The following is a 20,713-nucleotide window of genomic DNA, read 5'->3' as shown; positions in this document are numbered from 1 at the left end:
TTTCTTTCTTTCTCCTTCTTTCTTTCTTTCTTTCTTTCTTTCTTTCTTTCTTTCTTTCTTTCTTTCTTTCTTTCTTTCTCCTTCTTTCTTTCTTTTCTTTCTTTCTTTCTTTCTCTCTCTCTCACTCTCTCTCTCTCTCTCTTTCTTTCTGTCTTTATTCCTTTCCTTCCTTTCTTTCTTTCTTGACAGATTTCCTAAATTTATTCTTTGCCTTCCATTCACAAAAAAAGAAAACAAACCCAAAACACTAACCAACAAAACAAAGCACCAAAAAGCAAACAACAACAAATGCACACAGCACACACCCACCTTGCCAAACCTGGAGTATCCTCCTTTAGTCTACCAATAAACACTGTGCAAGAGAACACTCCTACAAGCCTTTAGACTAGTGTCAATCCTCAAAGTTACTGAAGAAACAAAGCACACTTTCAGGCTCCTAAAAGAAAGCCAGAGACCTTGCCATGAGATGTCTGCAGACCAGAGTCTGTGAACTCCAGGTCTAGGGCATAATATCTGAAAAAAAGCTTTCTCCATCTTTATGTAACTATGCTCATGCAGAATCAGATCCTGCATGCCAATCCATTCCACTCCACTCTTTTTTTTTGGCAGAATTTCTGCAGTCATTTTTTTTTTGCCTCTCTGATGCATCTGATGTATTCCTAACAATCACTCATTATTTAACCTCAGCTCTTGTCCCATTCCTTTCTACAACAGGTGGGTATTTAAAAAAAAAAAAAAGTACCATGAGAAAATATGACATAAACTTGTTTTTAATCACAAATGTGAATGCTCAGCATCAGCACTGCTTTTAAACATGCTCTTTTCTTCTGCTTTGTGATTTCACATTCACTGAAACCATATATTCCCCATACTGTTTTTGTGGTTATCTTATAGTTTACTTCTGCCTGTGTTTTATATTAAAAAAATGTTTGGGTAAGCAAGGAAATTACCACAGAGTTGACAGGTTCTAATGCAGCCAACACCTGAAATCTTTTCCTCCAAATAGCACTTGTGTAATATTTTAGCTGCCAAATCTGCAGCCATGGTGAATGTTATTTAAATCTCACTATGTTCCTACCTCGTGGATGAACAGCTTCAAGGCAAACTCACCTGGAGGGTCCTAAGGGTAAGTTCACCGCAGGCTACACTGGTACTTTGTTTGTACACCTACATGCTAAAGACCAAATGAATAGGTTTTATCACAGCTAAATTATTATAAGTGAAAAAAATGGCAAGAAGCTGATCCACAAATTGTTGGGGAAGGTCAGAGACATATCCTGCTGGTAAAACTTAGAGGAGTCCAACATATCTTTCTAGTGGAATTCCAAATATAAATTTGAAAAACACAGATTTAACAACAGACACCATTTATAACATATTTTACAGAATATTTTTACTTGAAAGCTTGCACTATGTTGTATGTTTTAATGAGAATACATAGCTTTCTTAAGCATTTCAGCAGGATAGCTAGTGTTCTGGTCACCATTACTCCGGCAAGTTTTTGAAACTGAATTTTATTTGTATGAACAGCACACCTGTATCTCTAGACATGACTTCTAATAAACAGCAGATACTAGCTCATAAGCTATGCATTCACTATATTAATCTAGGCAGCTTCATACAGTGCATTAACTGACTCAAAGAATTCTCATCAAATCCGTTTCTCCACTGTGGAATACAGTGGAAACCATGACATCAGTGACTACTTTCCCATTTTTCTGTAAAATACTTGAGTAGAGAGTAATTTCTGGCTTTGCTAACCAGCCTAAACAAGTTTTATTATTCCTTTAATGTAAAGTTTAAAAAAAACACATTAAGTAAATGTTAATATAATGACTCTACTTGTGACAAATGGATATGTGGTGGAGACCGTGTGTGAGTGAGTTAAAGGAATCATCCCATTTCTCTCATACTTGAATGTTTCATTGAGAGCACACACACGCACATGAAACATTCTAGAAACCTTTTGTCCACTAATAATGGAGAAATATAATGGAGAAACTCTTTTTTGGAAGTCATTAGCTAAATCCAGAATACCTGAAAAATTACATTATGTTCAGACAGTCCTTTTCTACTTTGAGAACATGTGGTGAGCCATACCCTCTGTAAATACCTAACCATCTTCCTGCTGGAACTTGGCTGCCAGAAACGAGAGAATAAACCCTCCCCACTCATCATTAGATTGTGATGCCCTGTGTAACTACCTTCAGCATATACTCATCTTGAGTACGGGGTCTCTGAGAGTCTGTGTCAAGTATTTTAATGTACAGGCCCTTCACATTTATGATATTTAATGACCCGGGAGGCATTTTTCGAATTTTAAAGATATGGTACACGTTGAGTTGTCATTTTTAGTTGTAAGGTTTAAAAGACACATCATTAGTGAGGTTTGGCTTTCCTTTTGGCTATGTTTAGTGTTAGCAACTGAGATCCCACCATTAGCAGCAAACAAACACAATGCACAGCTGAATACAAATGAAAAACCTCCTTGTTATACAGTTCTGTATATCTCAGAGTACTGTGTTTTTGTGACACCGACAAAGAGCATATGCTGCATGCAGCTGCTGTGGTTTTTCAAAGCCTGCAGGATTTAACACAGATCCTACCTGAGACAAAGGCTTCTCCATCAACTTGGCAACATTACAACAATGTTAGATTATAAAGTGAAAGACTTTATCAGCCTAGATCATTTCTGCATTTATTTATTTCATTTTTCTGTTCATCTCCCCACATGTGGTAATTACAGAGAAACTTCATTCTGCAGAACGCATATTCAAAAACCTTTGAACTAAACTAAAGGAGATCACTTAGATATGAAATTCTCTCTGAGGTTTGACATATGTAGATTAGATATATGTGGATGGATTTAAAAACTAAACTTTGAACTGAAATCTTCCTTGCACAGGAATGTGTTTCTTTATTAGTTCCTTAGGAGATGAACAAATAAATAACTACAGGTCTGCCTGGTATCAAAGTTCATTGAAGTCTATTGCTCTGCATCCCATATACAGAAAAATAGTGGTACAACTGACAACCCAAATAAGACCTTTTGCTTAGGATTCCTTGTTGTGTTACACCCATTTGAACACTACTCTAGACGTTACTTCAGCTTTCTTGTACTCTCTTTAAGAGACACCTAAAGCTGTGCTTAGGTCTGACTGAACAGTGGTAATATAACTTCTCTCGTTTGTTTCACAAGAGCTGGAATCTGCCCAGACCCAGATTTAAAAGGTTAAAAAAAAACAAAAACAAAAACAAAACAAAAAAAAAAAAAACAAAGAAAAAATTTTAAGTAAATCCCTCTTTCTCTCATGGCTAACTACTATCAAACGAAATAATTCAGTTCTTTGGCATTTTTCCACCACATGTAAGGATCTTAGGCAGAAAAATCAGTCAGGTGCATTTTCCTCTATCTCAAAAATGTCTCAGCAAGGGCTGAAGTCTAAGAACACTTACCACCATATTGTAAACTCAATTTATACTGACTGGGTGGCCTATGCATCAAAAGCAGGACTTAAAGGACAAGTGGTATTCTGTGACATCCTCAAAGAATCCTGGATCCCTTGTACTACACAATACCACCAAAATTATTTATTGAAAAAGACTCGTAGACAGCAACAGCAAGCAAAATGAACATGTTCTATTTCTTAGAAAAAAATCAGATAACTGGTTCTATTTACCTTCCAGCAGTGAGCATTCACAACCTCTACAGACTAGGCTTAAAGGAAGTGAATTTTTTTTATGAGCCTGCCCGATGGTACAGTCTGTTCGGGCAAACCTGATCTCTGCTCCACACAGGAGCAGAACAGAAGGAATTTACTGGGCATCTCCTGCCAGCAAAGGTAGAGCAGTAGCCTTTGCTGCTGCATGCCCTGAAAGCAAAAAAGACTCATTTATACAAATTGGTTTAGCTGCAACTTCTTGCTAAATTGCACCGCTACATCATTCTCCATTGTACAGTCTTCATTACTTCTTTCATCGCTTAAGAACTGATTTCTTTTGCAGACAGCATAGCTACCCTTGAAGAGCATAGGAGTCTACTTTATTATCTATTTTATGCTGGCTAATGAAATCTGAGTGCTTTGGATTTGCATCCTACATCTTGCAAGCATGGCCTTCAACCCTATAATAATCTCTTTCTCCAGTCCTCCTCCCCCACATTGTCTCCAGGCAAGAGTCAGCTGGGACTAGAGTGAAAGTATGTTATGTTCTGAATGCCCAGCCATACACATATGCTATAGCCAAACAAAATACATCATGGTTCAATTCTTCTTGCCTTTCCCTGTGTGGGAGCGCTACTTTGAGTTTTTTCTCCTCTACCCAGCTGTGGATGTTAATTAAGTTCCTGTAAGTTTCCTGATCTTTGAGACTTCTTTCCCTCCATCAAATGCTACTTGGTGGGGACTGCTCCTCGGATAAACGGATAGTGCTGTCATTTAAACTCTACTTCAGAGTGTTTAAGATAAAAGCTGGTCCAAACTAGTTTGCTTTGTCCAAGCTGTAAAAGTTTGGATGTGTTCTCTAAAGATATTCTGCAGTTTTCTAATACTACACCCCACACCTTTCTTCAAGACTCTGGGAGGATGAGCTTCTACAAATTCTCAGCTGAACAGCAGTGAACCTCTTATGTTTAGTTCATGCGCCTGCTGTATGTGTAATGTATACAGTTTACTTAGTCTCTTTAGCTTTGATGCACACCACTAAAGACAACTGACTTGAACAAGAAAGTGAAATGCTACTTTTGTAATAATGTGAAAGGAAATACTAGTCTTTGTCACGGTCCTCATTATTCAGATTGTTGAAAACTCCTGATTGTACTTCATCCTTTGCTCATTTCTCCCCTCTCACGGTGTGTTTGTGGGCCCAAGCTAAAGATTACATTTTATATTTCATCATTTGAGAGAAAATCAAAGACAAAATAGCACTGAGAAAAATAAGATGAAACACAATTTGGAGCATAAACATTCCTAAGAACTGTTGGTGATACATGTATTTTATGAAGTAAAATGTAAAATAGATAAATACAACATTAAGAAGTAAGTCTCTTGTTATGCTAAGGTTGGAAATACTTTCTAGCATTACAGAGAATTGTGAGTATTTTAAAATTGGGCAATTTAAGCACCAAAGTTAAACGCCAGATATGTTGGCCTTACAAAATCTAAAAATATCTGAAGGAAAAATCTCTAAATTATCTACATAGTATCCCATAGAACAGACAAGTATTTCTATTAAAAACAGAAAAAACTTTGTTTGACACAGTTGATGGGACTGTCTGTTTTCTTACGACTTGAAATTTCTCCTTTCCTTTTCACTTCAGCTTCACTCCACACCCTGCTCATCTTACTCTCTTCTACCTTACTCCGTTCCTTTTCCCTTCTTTATTTTTTCTCTTTGGCTCTCCTTTCCAAAGTAAACCCATGTGCTTATGCTCAGCTTAACAAAACTGTCTGTATAACCTTAAATACCTTACTCACTCTGCTTCTGTCATAGCCCTTCATCTAGTCCGTATTCAGAAAACTTCTAAATCCAGCAATACTGTGAAAACTGACTGGCAAAATTTGACCTAGGAATTTATAAGAAAGATGCATCTTACTGTAAAATTTTGAAACCTAGTAATTATTTCTGCTTTGATGAAATCATTTGTAGGACATCAGCTCGTGTATGTATACATATATCTTTCCTACTTGATATCAATTGAAAGTTTTCAAATGTTTGTTGACTGTGCCTTTATAGTAAGTATAGTAAAAGCAATCCCTTTTCCAGATATTTTTATTTTTGAAGGTATTTAGCAGTGTTTTAACTGCTGTTTTAGCCTTACATATTTTCATTGTTATATGACTCATCACTTCAACTGCATTTGCCTGCAACTTCAAAGGGTTGTTAATAGCAACCCCCCCCTATTCTGCATGCTGTTCTTGGCAAAAAAGTAGTTATGTACAGATACAAATTCCTAGATTCTAAAGTGATGTGAGCTGCTCAGTATCACCTCAACACAGACCGTCTGTAACTGCCCAGAACCTAGCCCTGGGTATATACACGAATGTGTCTGTGTCTGCATGATATAAACAGAGTTGATAGAAACATTTACGAAAAAAAAAAGTAAATCTTAGAAAAAAACGTAGAAATTAATTTAAAAAGCTGTTGTGTATAAAAGATAGAAGAAAAAAACCACAATGCTATCTTTTTTTTGCCTCACTTTCATCTTTCAATCTAGGCAAAATTCCCCATATCATGGAGGGAAGAGTTGAAAGGGCATTTCCTTTGACAGCCAACAGGGCTTTGCTACCCTGAACTAAATTAATGCTAAGAATTTTCTTTGTATGGCTAATTATTAGGGCTGACATCCACATAGAACAGCCCTGCCTCATAGGATTCATACAAACACACAGACATTACATTCCTGTCTGTCCGCACCATCTGTGCGTGTGGTCTGCAGACACAGAATTCCTGTCCATCTACACTGTCCCTGTGTTTGGTCCACAGAGGCAAGATTCCTGCCCAAGCACATAGCAGCACATGTGCAGTAAAGGGCTGCACAGATGACTCCTCTCCATCTGCTTTGCTCTTGCACGCAGTATACAAGCAAGGGAATCACAATAAGCCAACACTTTTTTCTTTTTCTTTTCCCCTGCAAAGGTTGCTTTTTAAAGTCTGCATCAGTGCTTAGATAATAATATTAGTTGGAAAGATTGAAGAAACATTCAGATTTTCTACTGCATTTGTGCCAAAATTATCAAACAAAAGAACTTCTCTTCTTTTCCATGAAATTCATGACTCACAATATGTGGTGAATGCCAGCTTCATCAGATGAGTTTCTCTAAGGTGTCTACATATCATACAGTATTCTTGTCATTACCTTCTCTATTTCTAATCTGTTGCCTTTCTGTGATTTACATTACATTATGCTATATCAGTAGAGACTCATCACTGGGCACCATGAAGCACACTGTAAAGCTTAGAAAAATATTAGAAGATTTTCTGCTGCAGAACCACCACAAGGAAAAGGTCTGTGGAAGAAGATGAAGAGTTAAGCCAATCATGCCTGTAGTGTTTTTTTCTTAACAATCATTTTGATGCAAAGTCATTAAACTTAGAAAAGTGATGCCATGTGTTAAAGAGTCCTGACAAAGCAGAGGAAGAAGCAAAGATGAATGAACAGAAGGACAAGGGCAAGCTGAAATGATTTATTTGCAACTAGAAGACTTAGAAGGAGAAAAGGAGGCCTTCATATTGCTTAAGTCATATTTGTATCGTAAAAAGATTGCTGGCTAACAATGGAGAAGGACTATCTTACTCCAGTAATTTGGAAATGAGATAAGAGTGGTGAACGAGATCTCAAGAAATCTTTTCATTATCTGACAGCAATGAAAAAGATGGACAACGAGGATCTAGACTTAGCTTGTGCTTCCCCACATCCCTTGATCCGGGGATCCCTCTTTCACTACTCCAGGACCATGCATTGCTAGCTTGCCTTTCTCTGTGAGATATGCAAGAGACTTGAAAAGTGCACAAAACGAAGATTTGTCTGTATAAATAAATATATGTCCCTCAGAAAGAAGAAAAAAATCCTAGAATGAGAAGGTACAGTACTTATTACTTCCACAGAACAAATAAACTTGTACAGTCTTTCAAATTTTAAACAACTTATGTACTAGTGTTTTCTTAAGGATCACTCTATTGCTTTTAGTATTTTTTTTCCAACAACATTAATGTCAGCAGTTGGCAGCAGTTTGGGTTTGCTAGCTGAAATAAAGGAGGCAAAGCCAAGGTTTATCTACTAGTGTTTTGGAGATGGAGGGCACACTGGAATGGTGTCAGAAACGACAGTTAAGTTTCAGCTTAATGTGAAAAAAGTAGAAAGATTCATTTCTTAAACTATTAAAAGGATTAAGTATAGTACAACAGTGAAACTGGGTGTTTTAAATATTAAAGTTCCCTCCTAAATAAAAATCCCACTGTAAAAACAAGAGGTTGTTCACTTCCTATGAAAAACTTGGCCAGAGTTAGCTGTAAGCTCCATTTATTTATTGTTTACTCACCTACAGGAAATACTCACACTCACTCTATGAAAGACAGAAATTGGTGATAAACAGAAAGAAAGGGAACAAAAGACTCAGTTCTCTGACTGTAAAGTTGAAATCAAACACGGAGAACAATACCCATAATAAAATGGCTATCCCTTAACCAGGGTCGTATTCAAGATAAAGGACCATTACTTCCCCTAGGCACCAGTACAGTGACCAGACCTAAGAGACATTTGGAGACTAAAGTACTATGGAAGTTGAGAAACTGATAATCACCTACTGATAACCTAAATTTGTGAGATGTTATTGTAAAGGTAAATGTACTCATTATTGAAACTGAGGGTGCTTGACTGCCTCATTGATCTTATATCCATACGATAAATGTGATTAAGCTGTGTAAATTCAGACAGCAATCAGACCACTGAGTTTGAGATTTATTTTGCCTTTATGCATAGGCCCTAACAGCATTTCTTGGTACTGAAAAGACTTAAACCTATGGTACCACATTTAAAGCAAAGAAGGGCAGGACAGAGACCATTCCTTTTTTTTTTTTTTTTTTTTTTTTTTTGTTCAATAGAGATTCGCGTAGATACAGTAGAAGACAACTGCTCTAAAGACAGTCTGTCAAAATCTCTATCTTGTATTTGACAGCATTGTCTGCAGACTCCCATTCGTGGGAGGGACTGGAAGCAGGATCTCCATCAGTATCAACTTTCTCATCCTTATCTTACAGAGTTGGAAGCAGCTAACAGACTCCTCACAGATTCCCAAGTCAGAAAGGAGCAAAAAAATCTCCATCCTCTTTTTACACACATTCATTAATGTCAAGTGGCAAAAACATTACCTCTAGGAAAAAATACACACCTTTTCTTGGGTCATGAGTACTTTTTCATCTCAGAGAAAAGAGTGTAGAGATGTACTTATTAGGGAATGCAAAATGCATGGCTTCATTCAGCATTAAAACCTGAGTGGTTCTTTTTCTTTTTTTAATTTTTCTTTTCTTTTTTTTTCTTTTAAGACTTGGATTCTTTAGAACATAATACCATGAATTTAATAGAACTGAAGGGAGTGCAGCCATCAGCACCAGTCCATTTGCAGATGCTATCATAAGAAACTGATACCTAATTTCATAAATCTATGGCTGCTTTTGATAAACTTGATACGCCATCCTACCAATTTCCACAATTTAGTATGCAAATTAGTGAAGGATTAGAATCAAGAAACTTAGGCCTAATTGCAAGCATATATCTCAGTTTTCCAACTGCAATATGAAACTTCTATTTTCCTCTGCATTATCTATTCACTAGCCTGAGATATGGTGTACTGGACTAGGCTCAATCAGATTGATTGAAAAAAGGGAATTATTTTCAGAATTCGATGGAGCTTAATACAGTGCATGATGAAAAACTGGTAGACAGAAATATTCCAGGGCATAAGCTGACAAATATCTGAGACTGCTGTTCATCAACAGCTCACTGTTTATTGAAGCTGAAGTGCATTCTGCAGTTAAGTCTTAATTTTTCATTATCTCTTTCTGAGATGGTAGAAATTATAATTCTCTATTGCTGGGTACATATTTTCCCTTTAGCAATCAAATAGTGTTGATTTATTGTGTCATTCCCCAGGTAAAACCCCAAATATGCAACATGTCTTCGAGATCACTAACTTTCAGGTACACGATTTTTTTCTAACCTTCCTCCTTCAAGTAAAAAGCACATTACTAGTATAATAATTTTTAAATTGCACAACTGTAGACCTGAAATCTCTTGAAATCTTCTACCAATCACCATGTATTTCTGACTTCACCTTTTCCTTTCATATTTTTGGAATACCTGTTGCATTTATCACCTTACCTGTTATAGATCTCATGCAAATTAAAACCAGTACTAAAGCTGGTAAAATGGTTTTAAGTTTCTGTCTCTATCTTCTACCAACTATTAATATGTGAATTTGATATCAACTGTTAAATAGCACCTTTCATAGCAAACAGATTGAAAACCCCTTCTTAAGGAATATCTTCAGAAAAGTAAATACAAGTCTGAATTGACATTTATGTAAGAGAGCACTGAAACCACACTTTTGCTAGGCTTTTCATCCGAAGAGAAGTAACCACAAAGTCTTGTTTATAGTGCTCAGTGTATTGTGTCTTCCATGTGGAACAGTACCAATAAACATCGGAACAGATAATCATAATGTACCAAGCTGGCATATTTTGACTGTAGGTAAGGTTAATATAAGTGTCTCATAAGGTAATTATAAGTGTCTTCTAGACAATTGCCAATGCCAGGTAAAACAGCTTAAACTGATGAGAATTGTTATTATAGAAAAAGGTGCATGAAACAATGAAATATAGGAAGGATGACCATGCACTCATCTTGGAAAATCACTGTACATTTGCTGTGCTACAATTAGTCATTCCGTGTCATTCTGTATGAGAATTGAAATGTCAGTGTCAAATCCCTTTTTCTTCACACACAATATATTCCTGGGATTACTTCATCAGGATGAGATCTGATCTCATCCTCTCTGTCACCAAAACTTCAGAGTTCAGTAAACAATTTGTCTAAATGACAAGATTTAAATGTAATCCTAAACTCTCTGTTTTTCCGGTCAGCATTCAAACATCATCAATCCAAATACCAAAACAGTGATGCCAAACCAGCCTGGCCACAAGAACCAGTTGTTGGAAAGTCTCAAATATTTTATCCCTGAGGCACATCCTGCCACGGGACAGCAAACAGGAAGTCGCTGTGCATGGATCCTTCCCAACTACCACACAAGCTGTAACTTTTAAGCAAAAGAAGATGCATCCATAATTTTATTCCTTGAATTAATGACTATTGGCAGTCTTGAGCTCTTCTAAACTGCTGGTTCTGAATCTCACAAATTCATCAGCTAACAGAAAGAATGTCAGAAACTGACAAGTTACTGTTCTCAACGTAAAATTCAGAGCACAGAAGTCTCATAAAAATTAATAAATTTGATCTGTTTGATGTATTTATTAAAAAGACCTGTTTCAACACTTTATTTAACCGCAAAATAATGCCTATCAGATCAGTGGTTTGTGCCACAACAACCACAGATAATCACCGTATAGTACAATTATGATGTGAAATGACAATGACTGTATTTACACCATTTCACCAAGCTCATGCAGTGTTCTTAACTCATTAGTAACACTTACACAAGTTCCTCCCAGTGCAGGCTTAACAATCATAGAATGGTTTGGATTGGAAGGGACCTTTAAGATCATCTAGTTCCAACCCCCCTGCTACAGGCAGGGACACCTCCCTCTAGACCAGGTTGCTGAAAGCCTCATCCAGCCTGGCCTTGAATGCCTGCAGGGTAGGAGCATCCACAACATCTCAGGGCAACGTGTTCCAGTGTCTCACCACACAGTAAAGAATTTCTTCCTGATATCTAGTCTAAATCTACCCTCTTCCAGTTTAAAGCCATTTCACCTCGTCCTGTCGCTACCTGCCTTTTTAAAAAGTCCCTCCCCATCTTTCCTGTAGGTCCCCTTCAGGTACTGGAAGGCCTCTATGAGGTCCTCCTGGAGCCTTCTCCTCTCCAGGCTGAAGATCCCAGCTCTCTCACCCTGTCCTCGTCGGGGAGGTGCTCCAGCTGACGTTGAGCACCAGTGGACTGGTTGCCACTAAATAGAAAAGGCACACAAATAGGATACAGGGCATCTCAACCGCTAATGTAGATACATTATGCAATCCCGATTTTCTAGCAAGGAACAATGATGCTTTAATAATTTAGGAAAGGCCTTTGAAATCCTTGAATGAGAGAGACTGTAAATGTGGCAATGGATGCTGTGAACAATTATCCTATTAATTTACATTTATTTATGCTAAGTTTAAGTGAATTAAAAAGCTGTAAAATTATAATATGACTATCTTAATAACGCAATCAATAAAATGGAAGAATATTTCTAATAGACTGAAAGAGTTTTTGAAAGCTGAGATTGAACCAGGGAAGTATCAGTCCATAGGTTATTTTTATAATATTACAAATGTCTGTAAAGAAAGAGTTGCAAGAACTGTTTTGTCATCTTTCTTCCAAAGTAATTTTATAAGTTTCTATCTCTCAGTGAGGAAGCAAACCTTCCTCTCCAAGCAAGCCTACAGAGTCATCATTGAAAACCCCTAAAAATTACCTCCTGAAGCCTTAGTCAAGGTACTAGCAGAAAACAGATATGGTTGTTTACAGGAGGGCCAGCAGACAGTTTATTTCTCTGCCATCATGAGGCCAGCTACAGCACGGCACTATTTTGAATGTACATCATTATTTAGTAATACAAGAGGCAGAGGTAAAGGTAAAAGGAGGAAGGAGAAGGGAAGGAGACTGTATGTAATATCACAGAAAGATGAAATGCTGTCACAGAATACTGCTGTCACTGCACTGAATGCTGTTACTGTGGTACCTGATGATTAAAAATCTATGGGAAAGAAGTCTGGAATACATGGCAGGGAGAAGGTACTTTCTTTATTTTGCACTTCAAGGTTGTGTTCAAGGGCATGATGGAGCCTCACTTTCTGTGCCTGCTTGGTGGCTGTCAGGTTATTTGGGCCTGCTCCTGGCAGAGCTCGCCATCTGACAGAAATAATTACAGAGGGACAACAACTGGCAAAGTGAGTGGCACCGTGACTGATAATCTGGGTGGATTACAGGCCTTCGACAAAAGACACAATGTTTGACTTTGACAGCTGGCAATGCTCGACGGGAACCAATTAGTGGATATATGTTCACTTCAGCCAGAAGTCTCTTCTGTTTCTAGTCAAATAGCTTCCTGACTAGGATGTGTACGAGTGCTTTTCCTCACTTCTACCTGCTCACCTTCATCCCAGCTACACTGTCAACACAGCTAAAACCAGACTATAAAAACAACATATTTCAATATCCTTGTATATTAAAGACAGTAGATTCAAATTTTGTAAAGCTGCATTTGAACCTTCAAATTCTTAATTTAAAAAGATCACTCTACAATGACTCTACATGAACCTAGACTGTGTAAATGAGGCTGTGACTGTACCCTTAAGGTAACAAGTCCATCATATCTGGCAGTATTTCTCAGAAAGCTTCACTATCTCTTTAAAATTTCCTGGCAAAGCAGGTTAATTTGCCCATTGCTGTTTCAAATAGGTTAGCCCAAAACTTAGAAAATACCAGCATTCAGAGAATAACTTCTGTTTGGCCCAATACGTGCACAAACCTCTGACATGCAAGTCCCCTTTGAACTCTTCTGTCTGTTCTCACCCTTCTTATCACACAGGTTTGCTCTTCCCCCTTTTTCATCTATTTCCACTCTTGCTAGTGCAAACATACATATACTGTATCAAAAGAATCAATAAAGTAAGACAGATCCAACTTCCCTGAATGGCATTACTTATTTCAAACATTTACTTTTACCTTGCCTTCTCAGCTATGAAGAAGCCACCATCATCATACCCAGACAACTTAAATACATCTTCTTAGACTTTCTAAGTCTCCTTCTGACAGTGTCATGATTTGAGAGGTGCTTCCACTCATTAAACTCAGTGAGCACCACTGCATCACCAGGAACTCTCAGATGCTCTTGGAAGACAATGGTAGTTCTGTCACAGAAACAGCTATGTTTAGCAATTACCTGTAGGGATTGCATACGTATCACCTGAAAATGAAGTTATTTCACTGCTTGCGTAATCACACTCATCGGATGTGGTTTCAAATCAGGGTAGCTAAGGCAAAGCAAAAACCAACTGCATTATTTACAGAATCTGCAGTATTTCATCAGGCTGGGTGCTAATAAAAGCCTGCTAGAAGTGGGGTAATTCTGATACAACTCCATAGCAGTGAGAGGAAAAAGCTTGCCTGTCAGTCTCCTCTGAACCATTTTACATTCTCCTGTTACAAAGAAAAATCACTATAACCAGTGGAACTTCACTTTGGAAAAGTTCATAGCAAAAGAGTGTCAAGTGTCAGTGTGCTGGGTTTCCAAGGAAACAAGTAACAGTGGAAAGCCAGTATTTTCAAGGGGGAGAGGCTATTCTGGAATCTAAAATTCTTTCCTTTTCCTCATGATCCCATGAACCACATTTACTTGGGAAACAAATCTTTACAGTAACTTGGATTCATAAGGAATGTCAGCCAAAATCTGCAGGGAAGAAGCACAGAGAAAACAGTTTGGGACTAGCAATGCTAGATGAAGTATGTATTAAATATTGCATAAATACTAAATTTTAATAGTACTAGTCATCATCAAATAATTTCACTCAGTTTATGGGAATGGTAAATAACAGCCCCTCATGTTGGCCTACAGAGGAAGGAATGACTATGACGAGGAGATAGTGGCAGAAGGGAACGTATTAAAGATTCCTCTTAATGGCAAACAGATTGACTACATCATAGAATCATAGAATCACAGAATGGCCTGGGTTGAAAAGAACCATAATGATCATCTAGTTTCAACCCCCTTGCTGTGTGCAGGGCTGCCAACCACTAGACCAGGCTCCCATATTCTCAATAGCATAAGGTTTCTTATCTCCCTTCACTAAGAAAGAAAGAAGCTCTTTTTCAAAAAGTTTAGAGTAACTGAACAGCAAGAATATATATTGGACAAGTACAAAAGTGAAAGTATCGGATGAAATGAAAATTACTAAGGGAGAAGAAGGAGACATTGCAGACGTACATTAGAATGAAGAAGCCAAAGACAATTCTTGACAGTCTACTCTGTTCAAAATGAAAGCTATCAAAAAATAAAGCCAAGAAGATCAAACTGCTCATCTCTTTTGTGTGTCAATCATCAATAAGACAGGTGAGTAAAAAAATTAATTTCAATGCCCTGAGAATTTTAGGTCAGAAAAATAATAATGAGATGGTTCTCAGAAAAATCTCACGTCCTCAAATTTACAAACCCTGATAAACTCTTTCTTAGTATAGTATAATCAACTATAATGGAAATTATTAATGGTTATTTTTGGGAACCTGTGGTGTTTGGTGAGGTTTTGGAAGATTCTGTTAAGGTTTCTGACACTGTCTCACAAGACACATTCACAAACAATTTCAGCTAAGTAAAAGCCTCATGTTGAGTGTTGTCCAGATCTGGCTACTACACTTGCAGAAAGGAATAGACAAATCAAATAAAATCTGAAAAAGAACAATGAGAGTGATCAGATATCTAGAAAACAAGACACTTGAAAACTGAAAGAGCTGAAACTGTCCAAGTCAGAAAAACACAGAGGAGATACCGTTGTAAACCAAAACGGCTGCTAAAAATATCTAAGAAACAATCTCTTTTATCTATGCCCACAACAAATAGAAAAACTAGTAATGAGCTTAAATTGCAGTAATTGAAAATATATATGAACAATAGCATTATAACAATAAAGACAGATGAGCCATAGAAAAGACTTTTCAAGATTGAGGGTCTCCACTAAGACTTTATAGAAATAGAATACAAGTATAATTGGTTCTGCTTGAAAGTGAGATGTTTTTTCTCTGATTAAAATATAAAAATAAAACTGAACATAAAACTGTTTGGGAAATTATACTCCACAGTAATTAACAACTGTTCACTAGCAGAATAGATGAACAGATAAGGTGTGTTTCACGGAGATCCTATCCTGAGCCCAGCACTATGCAGTATTTTTTTTCATTAACAACCTGCATGATAGTATAAACTTTATGAAATGCAAAGGAGGAAGCTTAGCTAAAGTACAGGACCAAAACTCTAAATGTTTTTAAAAGATTATTCAACTGGTTCCATAGACTATGGAACATTCATGTAAGAAAAGGCAGCAAAATACAAACGTACTCAGCAACCCAAAACGCAGTGCAACATGGCATCATGCAACCTAAAATGAAAATTTTGAGACCACTGAACCAACGTAGTTTCCAGTAACTTCTGAAATAGTATATTAAAAAAATAATTGAGAATAATTATGAAACATTTATATAATAATTCAAGTGGGCATGTTGAATTATATAATGATATGAGTAGGGTCATTTACAAACAATTCAATTGAATAACACTCCAAGCTCAGAAGACAGACACAGATACAAATTTAGAGCCTTCTAACAATTTCATTACTATGACTTGACATTTATGGCATAGTAATGCTTGGAGATGTTGGTCACGTTAGGCCCCCACTGTGCTAGACACTGTATAAACACAGAAAATGACCATCTTTGCTCCAAATAGCTCCTAGTAGAAAACCCCAAACATTTGAGGCTCAAAGCCCACAGACAGGAAAACCTCAGCCCATTCATGTATGCCTTCCATTTACAACCCAAAGCTACAAAGCAGAATTTTACACAGCTACAACAAATACATCCTGATTTTTAAAACTCATGTTTGACAAGAAAATGCATAAATGGTAAATAGGCTCTTTTCTAACAGGAGAGTGGTGGACATGCTGCCACAAAGCTCCTCAGGTCTCTTTCAATTCCAGCATGACACACATTGCAGGGACTTCTGTATGGCATAAAAACTGAGCACAGTGGCTGGCGCTTGCCATACTACATCTGGACTGTGTTAGGCAACCGTCAGCTCTGTATTCTTGCATCAGCCCCGGCCCCCTCATGTGAAGCAGCCTCCCAACCACTCTTTCACCATGAACCAGTCAAGGAGACAAAGTGCTTTGGGAGGAAGTAAATTGGGACCACATTAGCTGGTGACCCTCGCCCTGCAATTGGCCTCCCCTTCCAATGATAGAGGAAATCCCTCATGCAAACTGACAACCAATATGAAACAGGCAGCTCCATTTACTGGAAAGCCTGGTCAATGCTGAGTGCCTCATTAGGAAATGGTCTCTATATTGAGGCACATTCCTGCAATTCAGAGCCTAGAAATTCTAAATTAAAACAACATTCATGCCATATCCTCTTTCCGAAATGCCTCTCTTCATCCAAACTTTAATTTCTTTAAGTATGTATATTAAAGAACCAAAATGTCTTTGGCAGCACTCCTTCCTTCTCTTTCATAGTAATACCCTTCCCAGGCGAGCAGCTTGGAACATGACACAAGGTCGGGAAGAGACAGAGCAAAGAATAATCACAGAATCTTCAAGTATCAATACGACCTTTCATTGACAAATCTCTCTCTTCACAAATAGTTTTAAGTAAGTAAAAATCATTTGAAATTGTGTGGCAGAAGAACATGGATATTATTTTTTAAGATGTAAATTGAGACTTAATGATAGATTGCTCTTGTTTCAGGAAAGAGTTGCGTCTTTATATACTCAAAGAAAAGTAAATTAACAGTGAGTCAGTCTGCTAACAGCAGTAGCTATTGCAGCCACTCAATGATAACAAGCACAAGCCATGAAAAGGCATAATCTGAACCCCAGACACAGACAACAATTAGATCAATTCACATTCACTATATTATGATCAGAAAACTGCTTTTCTAAAGTGTTACCTCTGTCAGAGGTTCTTTCTAGCTTGCTGTTGGGTTCAGAAATCAGGCCTATGGTGCATACCACAGTATGCGTAACTCTTCACACAAACCACCTCCTTCCGATATTGCTCAGCACTTCTGTTTGCATCCTACGTATGTGGAAACTGGAACCTCTTAGTCAACTGTGCTCGCTAGCCAACTGAAAGAACTGCTTTCCCACAACAAACTGCAAGTGTTTCCTAGAAATGGAATGGACTGAAATACAACATACTTATCAGGGATCTCAACAGTCCTAAAATAGTATTAAAGACACAAGGAAGGAATTACTGAGGTCAGGATCCCAATGCTGAATCTGAAGCGATGAATAAACTTTTTGAGATCCAGAATTGCTTTTCAAAGTCTTCCACAAGATCTTGATTAACCAGCATTGCCTGTTTTTCTTGAACAATGTTTAATACAAGTTTGAATGATTTTTCACTCACAATTTCTACAGGAATGTTAGGAACTGCAGCTAAACTTCTAAGACATTCCTGAAATGTGATATAGTCCCCTGGTGCTGCTAACAGAGATGGACTTTTGTTTGAGATGTAGAATAGAATATATGTTGAGAAAATCTAAACTGATGAAGAGGCATTGTGACTTCACTTGAAAACACAAAGCTGGTGACCTTGGTTGACCTGTAATAACCAAAGAGGACCACAAGGGGCAAATAAACAGATTATTTGCAAAGCACATGGAAAAATGAAATTCCCTTTGACTATATCTGTAATGAGAATCATGGAAAATATCATAGCCTTTTTATAGCCCTTTTTCTATTCCATCTCCTATGTCTGGAGCTGCTGTAGTTGGTGATTTGAGTTGGTGACCTCAATGCAGCATTAAAACTACTCATATTGAATAAATAAATATGATGTCAGGTCCCTTATAGCATATAGAGTTGGTGAATTGCCTGTTGGCTTTTTTTTTACTATCCATGATAAGTAACTCTGAAGAGCTTTTCTTTCAATAGTATTAAAGGTGGCACACAAAAAAAAGGACAAAAGATGATATACTCTTACAAGGTAGGATAGATTATGTCAAATCTCTGTTATATCAAATAAGCATGACAAGTATAGCTTTAATAGAGTTTAAATTGTTTATATATAAACATATATTCTGCCTTAGAGACTGGGGATGCACTGGATAGTAGCTTGCAGTCCTGTTATCTATGATTTTATATTTCTACTTATACTGCTTATACACTATTTATATACAATGCTCATAGCAGAGATGTTTTGAGGAGGCTATGATTTACTGTTTGCTTTCTTCAAGGTTCTTTTAAGAGGAGGAACAGTTATGAGTCTTTGTAGATAATGGCAATTTTGGAATCAGAAACTTCAAAGGCATTTGGATATTCCAATGAATTTTTTTAAAAAGGGCTACTGTTCCAAAAAAGAAATGACATGTAACTCCAGAAATGACCTCACGTTATACAGGTCATAGCAAGAAAAAATTCAAGCTAATCTCTTGTGCATTTGTTTATTTTGAAAATTAAGTATGCTGCACCTATGCATAAAAGCACTTAGAATGGGCATCCTTCAGAGAAATGCTTTTGAAGGAACAACATATGACATTATGCGACTTATCAGCACTGAAAACCGGTGATATGAATTACAACATACTAAAAATCATCTAAGTGAAACTTAGGACACTATAGAAAATCACAATGCTAATATACAAACTGCATATACACAAGTTTTCAGTAGAAAAAAAAAAAACAAAAACCAACACTAAAGATCATTCTGACCACCAACCAATGATAATCAGAAGGAAACCAGGAAGGACAACATGCAGGAAGGAGCTACAATTTAAACTCAGGACAAGAACTACTAATAAAAAAAAAAAATCCAATTTCTCTTAAAATGAGTAGTAACATATATTAAGGCTGTTATACCTACAGACAGTTACACTCAGAAGATAAGTACAGTTGCTGTCAACACTTCTGAATTCTGTCCTAATAGGAGGGCATCTGAATGATGAGTGAAAGTAATTACAACCATTGCTCAAAAGTAAATGAGTAAATGGTATTTTCTACTTGTTTTAAAGCTACTGTAAAACTATGCAACTCCTGCTGTAAAATTAAACAGTAAATAATTGCCATTTTAAAAACACATGACCAGTAACCTACTTGTATTTCCTAAGGAAGAAGCAGAGAAATCCCCTATTAGGGACCAGATCTGCTCTTGTCTTAGGTTTTGACAGCAAGAAAAATAAAATGTTTGACAAATGAAATACACATAAAACTTGATGAAGATGGAATTAGTGACAATGAAGAAGTTGATACTGGATTGACAGCAGTATTACATGCTCTTTCAGGGAATGTAACAGGACCCACCAGAAGTGTTAAAGTGAAAAATCTACACACATTCTGGATCTCTTATTGACAGAGTTGCCTTCTGCTTCCCCGTTCTTTCATTGGCAGTGTGTTTTTCACTTTGCATTTAACACCAAAATATAATTTTAAAAACTTGAATAGAAATATAATTTTTCTGATCATTTTGCTAACACAAAAATAACATAGAAATGGGAAAGGAACAGAAATAGAAAGGGACCAATCTCATCACTAGCATGAGACCTCCCACATTCCACTCAAGTAGCTGCCATTCCCTTACAGAGCTTCTGTCATAGATTAGGAACTACAGCAGAGACTGTAGTGTAACAGATGTATTTGACCTTTACAGCAAGAATTTTCTTCAGTCTGTGCTTCCTCCCTGACAAGAAAAATACAGAACACCAAAAGTAGTATCACTGCACTTCCCTGAGCCTCTGGAAGTTAAAGATAAATGTCTTTTTGTTTCAGTTTCCTTTATATTGTACCACACATTTACTAACGAGGCAGGGACACAAAGAAACTTCCCTTACTATTGAGACTGTTTCATTCCCACTATGTTTTACAGAGTTCACAATCAGTAGCTAGTTTGAAGTCGGTATTTATGTACTTTTTGTCCCAACAAATGTATTATTAGTTCCAAAAATCAAGATAATAGTTGCACATTAAATTATTAACTGGTTTCTTTCCTATTCCTCCTCTACTCACCTGCTGCTTAAGCTGTTGCACAAGGCGGTCTTTCTCTCGTTTGAGGGCAGCCACTTCATCTTGAGTCTTCTTCTTAGAGGATGAAAGTTCTAGCAGAGCAATATTGGCATCTTTTTCACTAATGGCAGCAAGAAGGGCTTCTTGTCTGAAAAACACATGTAGGTATATGATTATACTGTGAAACTGAGAGACTTGAACATACCATAAACACTGTAGCAGCGTGCAACTCTG

The 20,713-nt window shown here is 37.1% G+C and overlaps 1 protein-coding gene across 7 annotated transcripts in view; it reads right to left on the bottom strand.

Annotated features, from left to right (window-relative positions):
- The window catches only part of ERC1 (ELKS/RAB6-interacting/CAST family member 1), a 300,339-nt gene that overhangs the window by 39,178 nt on the left and 240,448 nt on the right, over positions 1-20,713 (bottom strand). For all 7 annotated transcript variants that reach the window (XM_021389632.1, XM_021389660.1, XM_021389603.1 and 4 more), the window contains one exon: positions 20,483-20,627. In XM_021389632.1, the coding sequence (XP_021245307.1) occupies positions 20,483-20,627 (145 nt within the window). The remainder of the gene's footprint in view (positions 1-20,482; positions 20,628-20,713) is intronic.

This window comes from Numida meleagris, chromosome 1 (assembly GCF_002078875.1).
Source record: "Numida meleagris isolate 19003 breed g44 Domestic line chromosome 1, NumMel1.0, whole genome shotgun sequence".
NCBI lineage: Eukaryota > Metazoa > Chordata > Aves > Galliformes > Numididae > Numida > Numida meleagris.
This window is presented reverse-complemented; position numbering and strand designations above follow the sequence as displayed.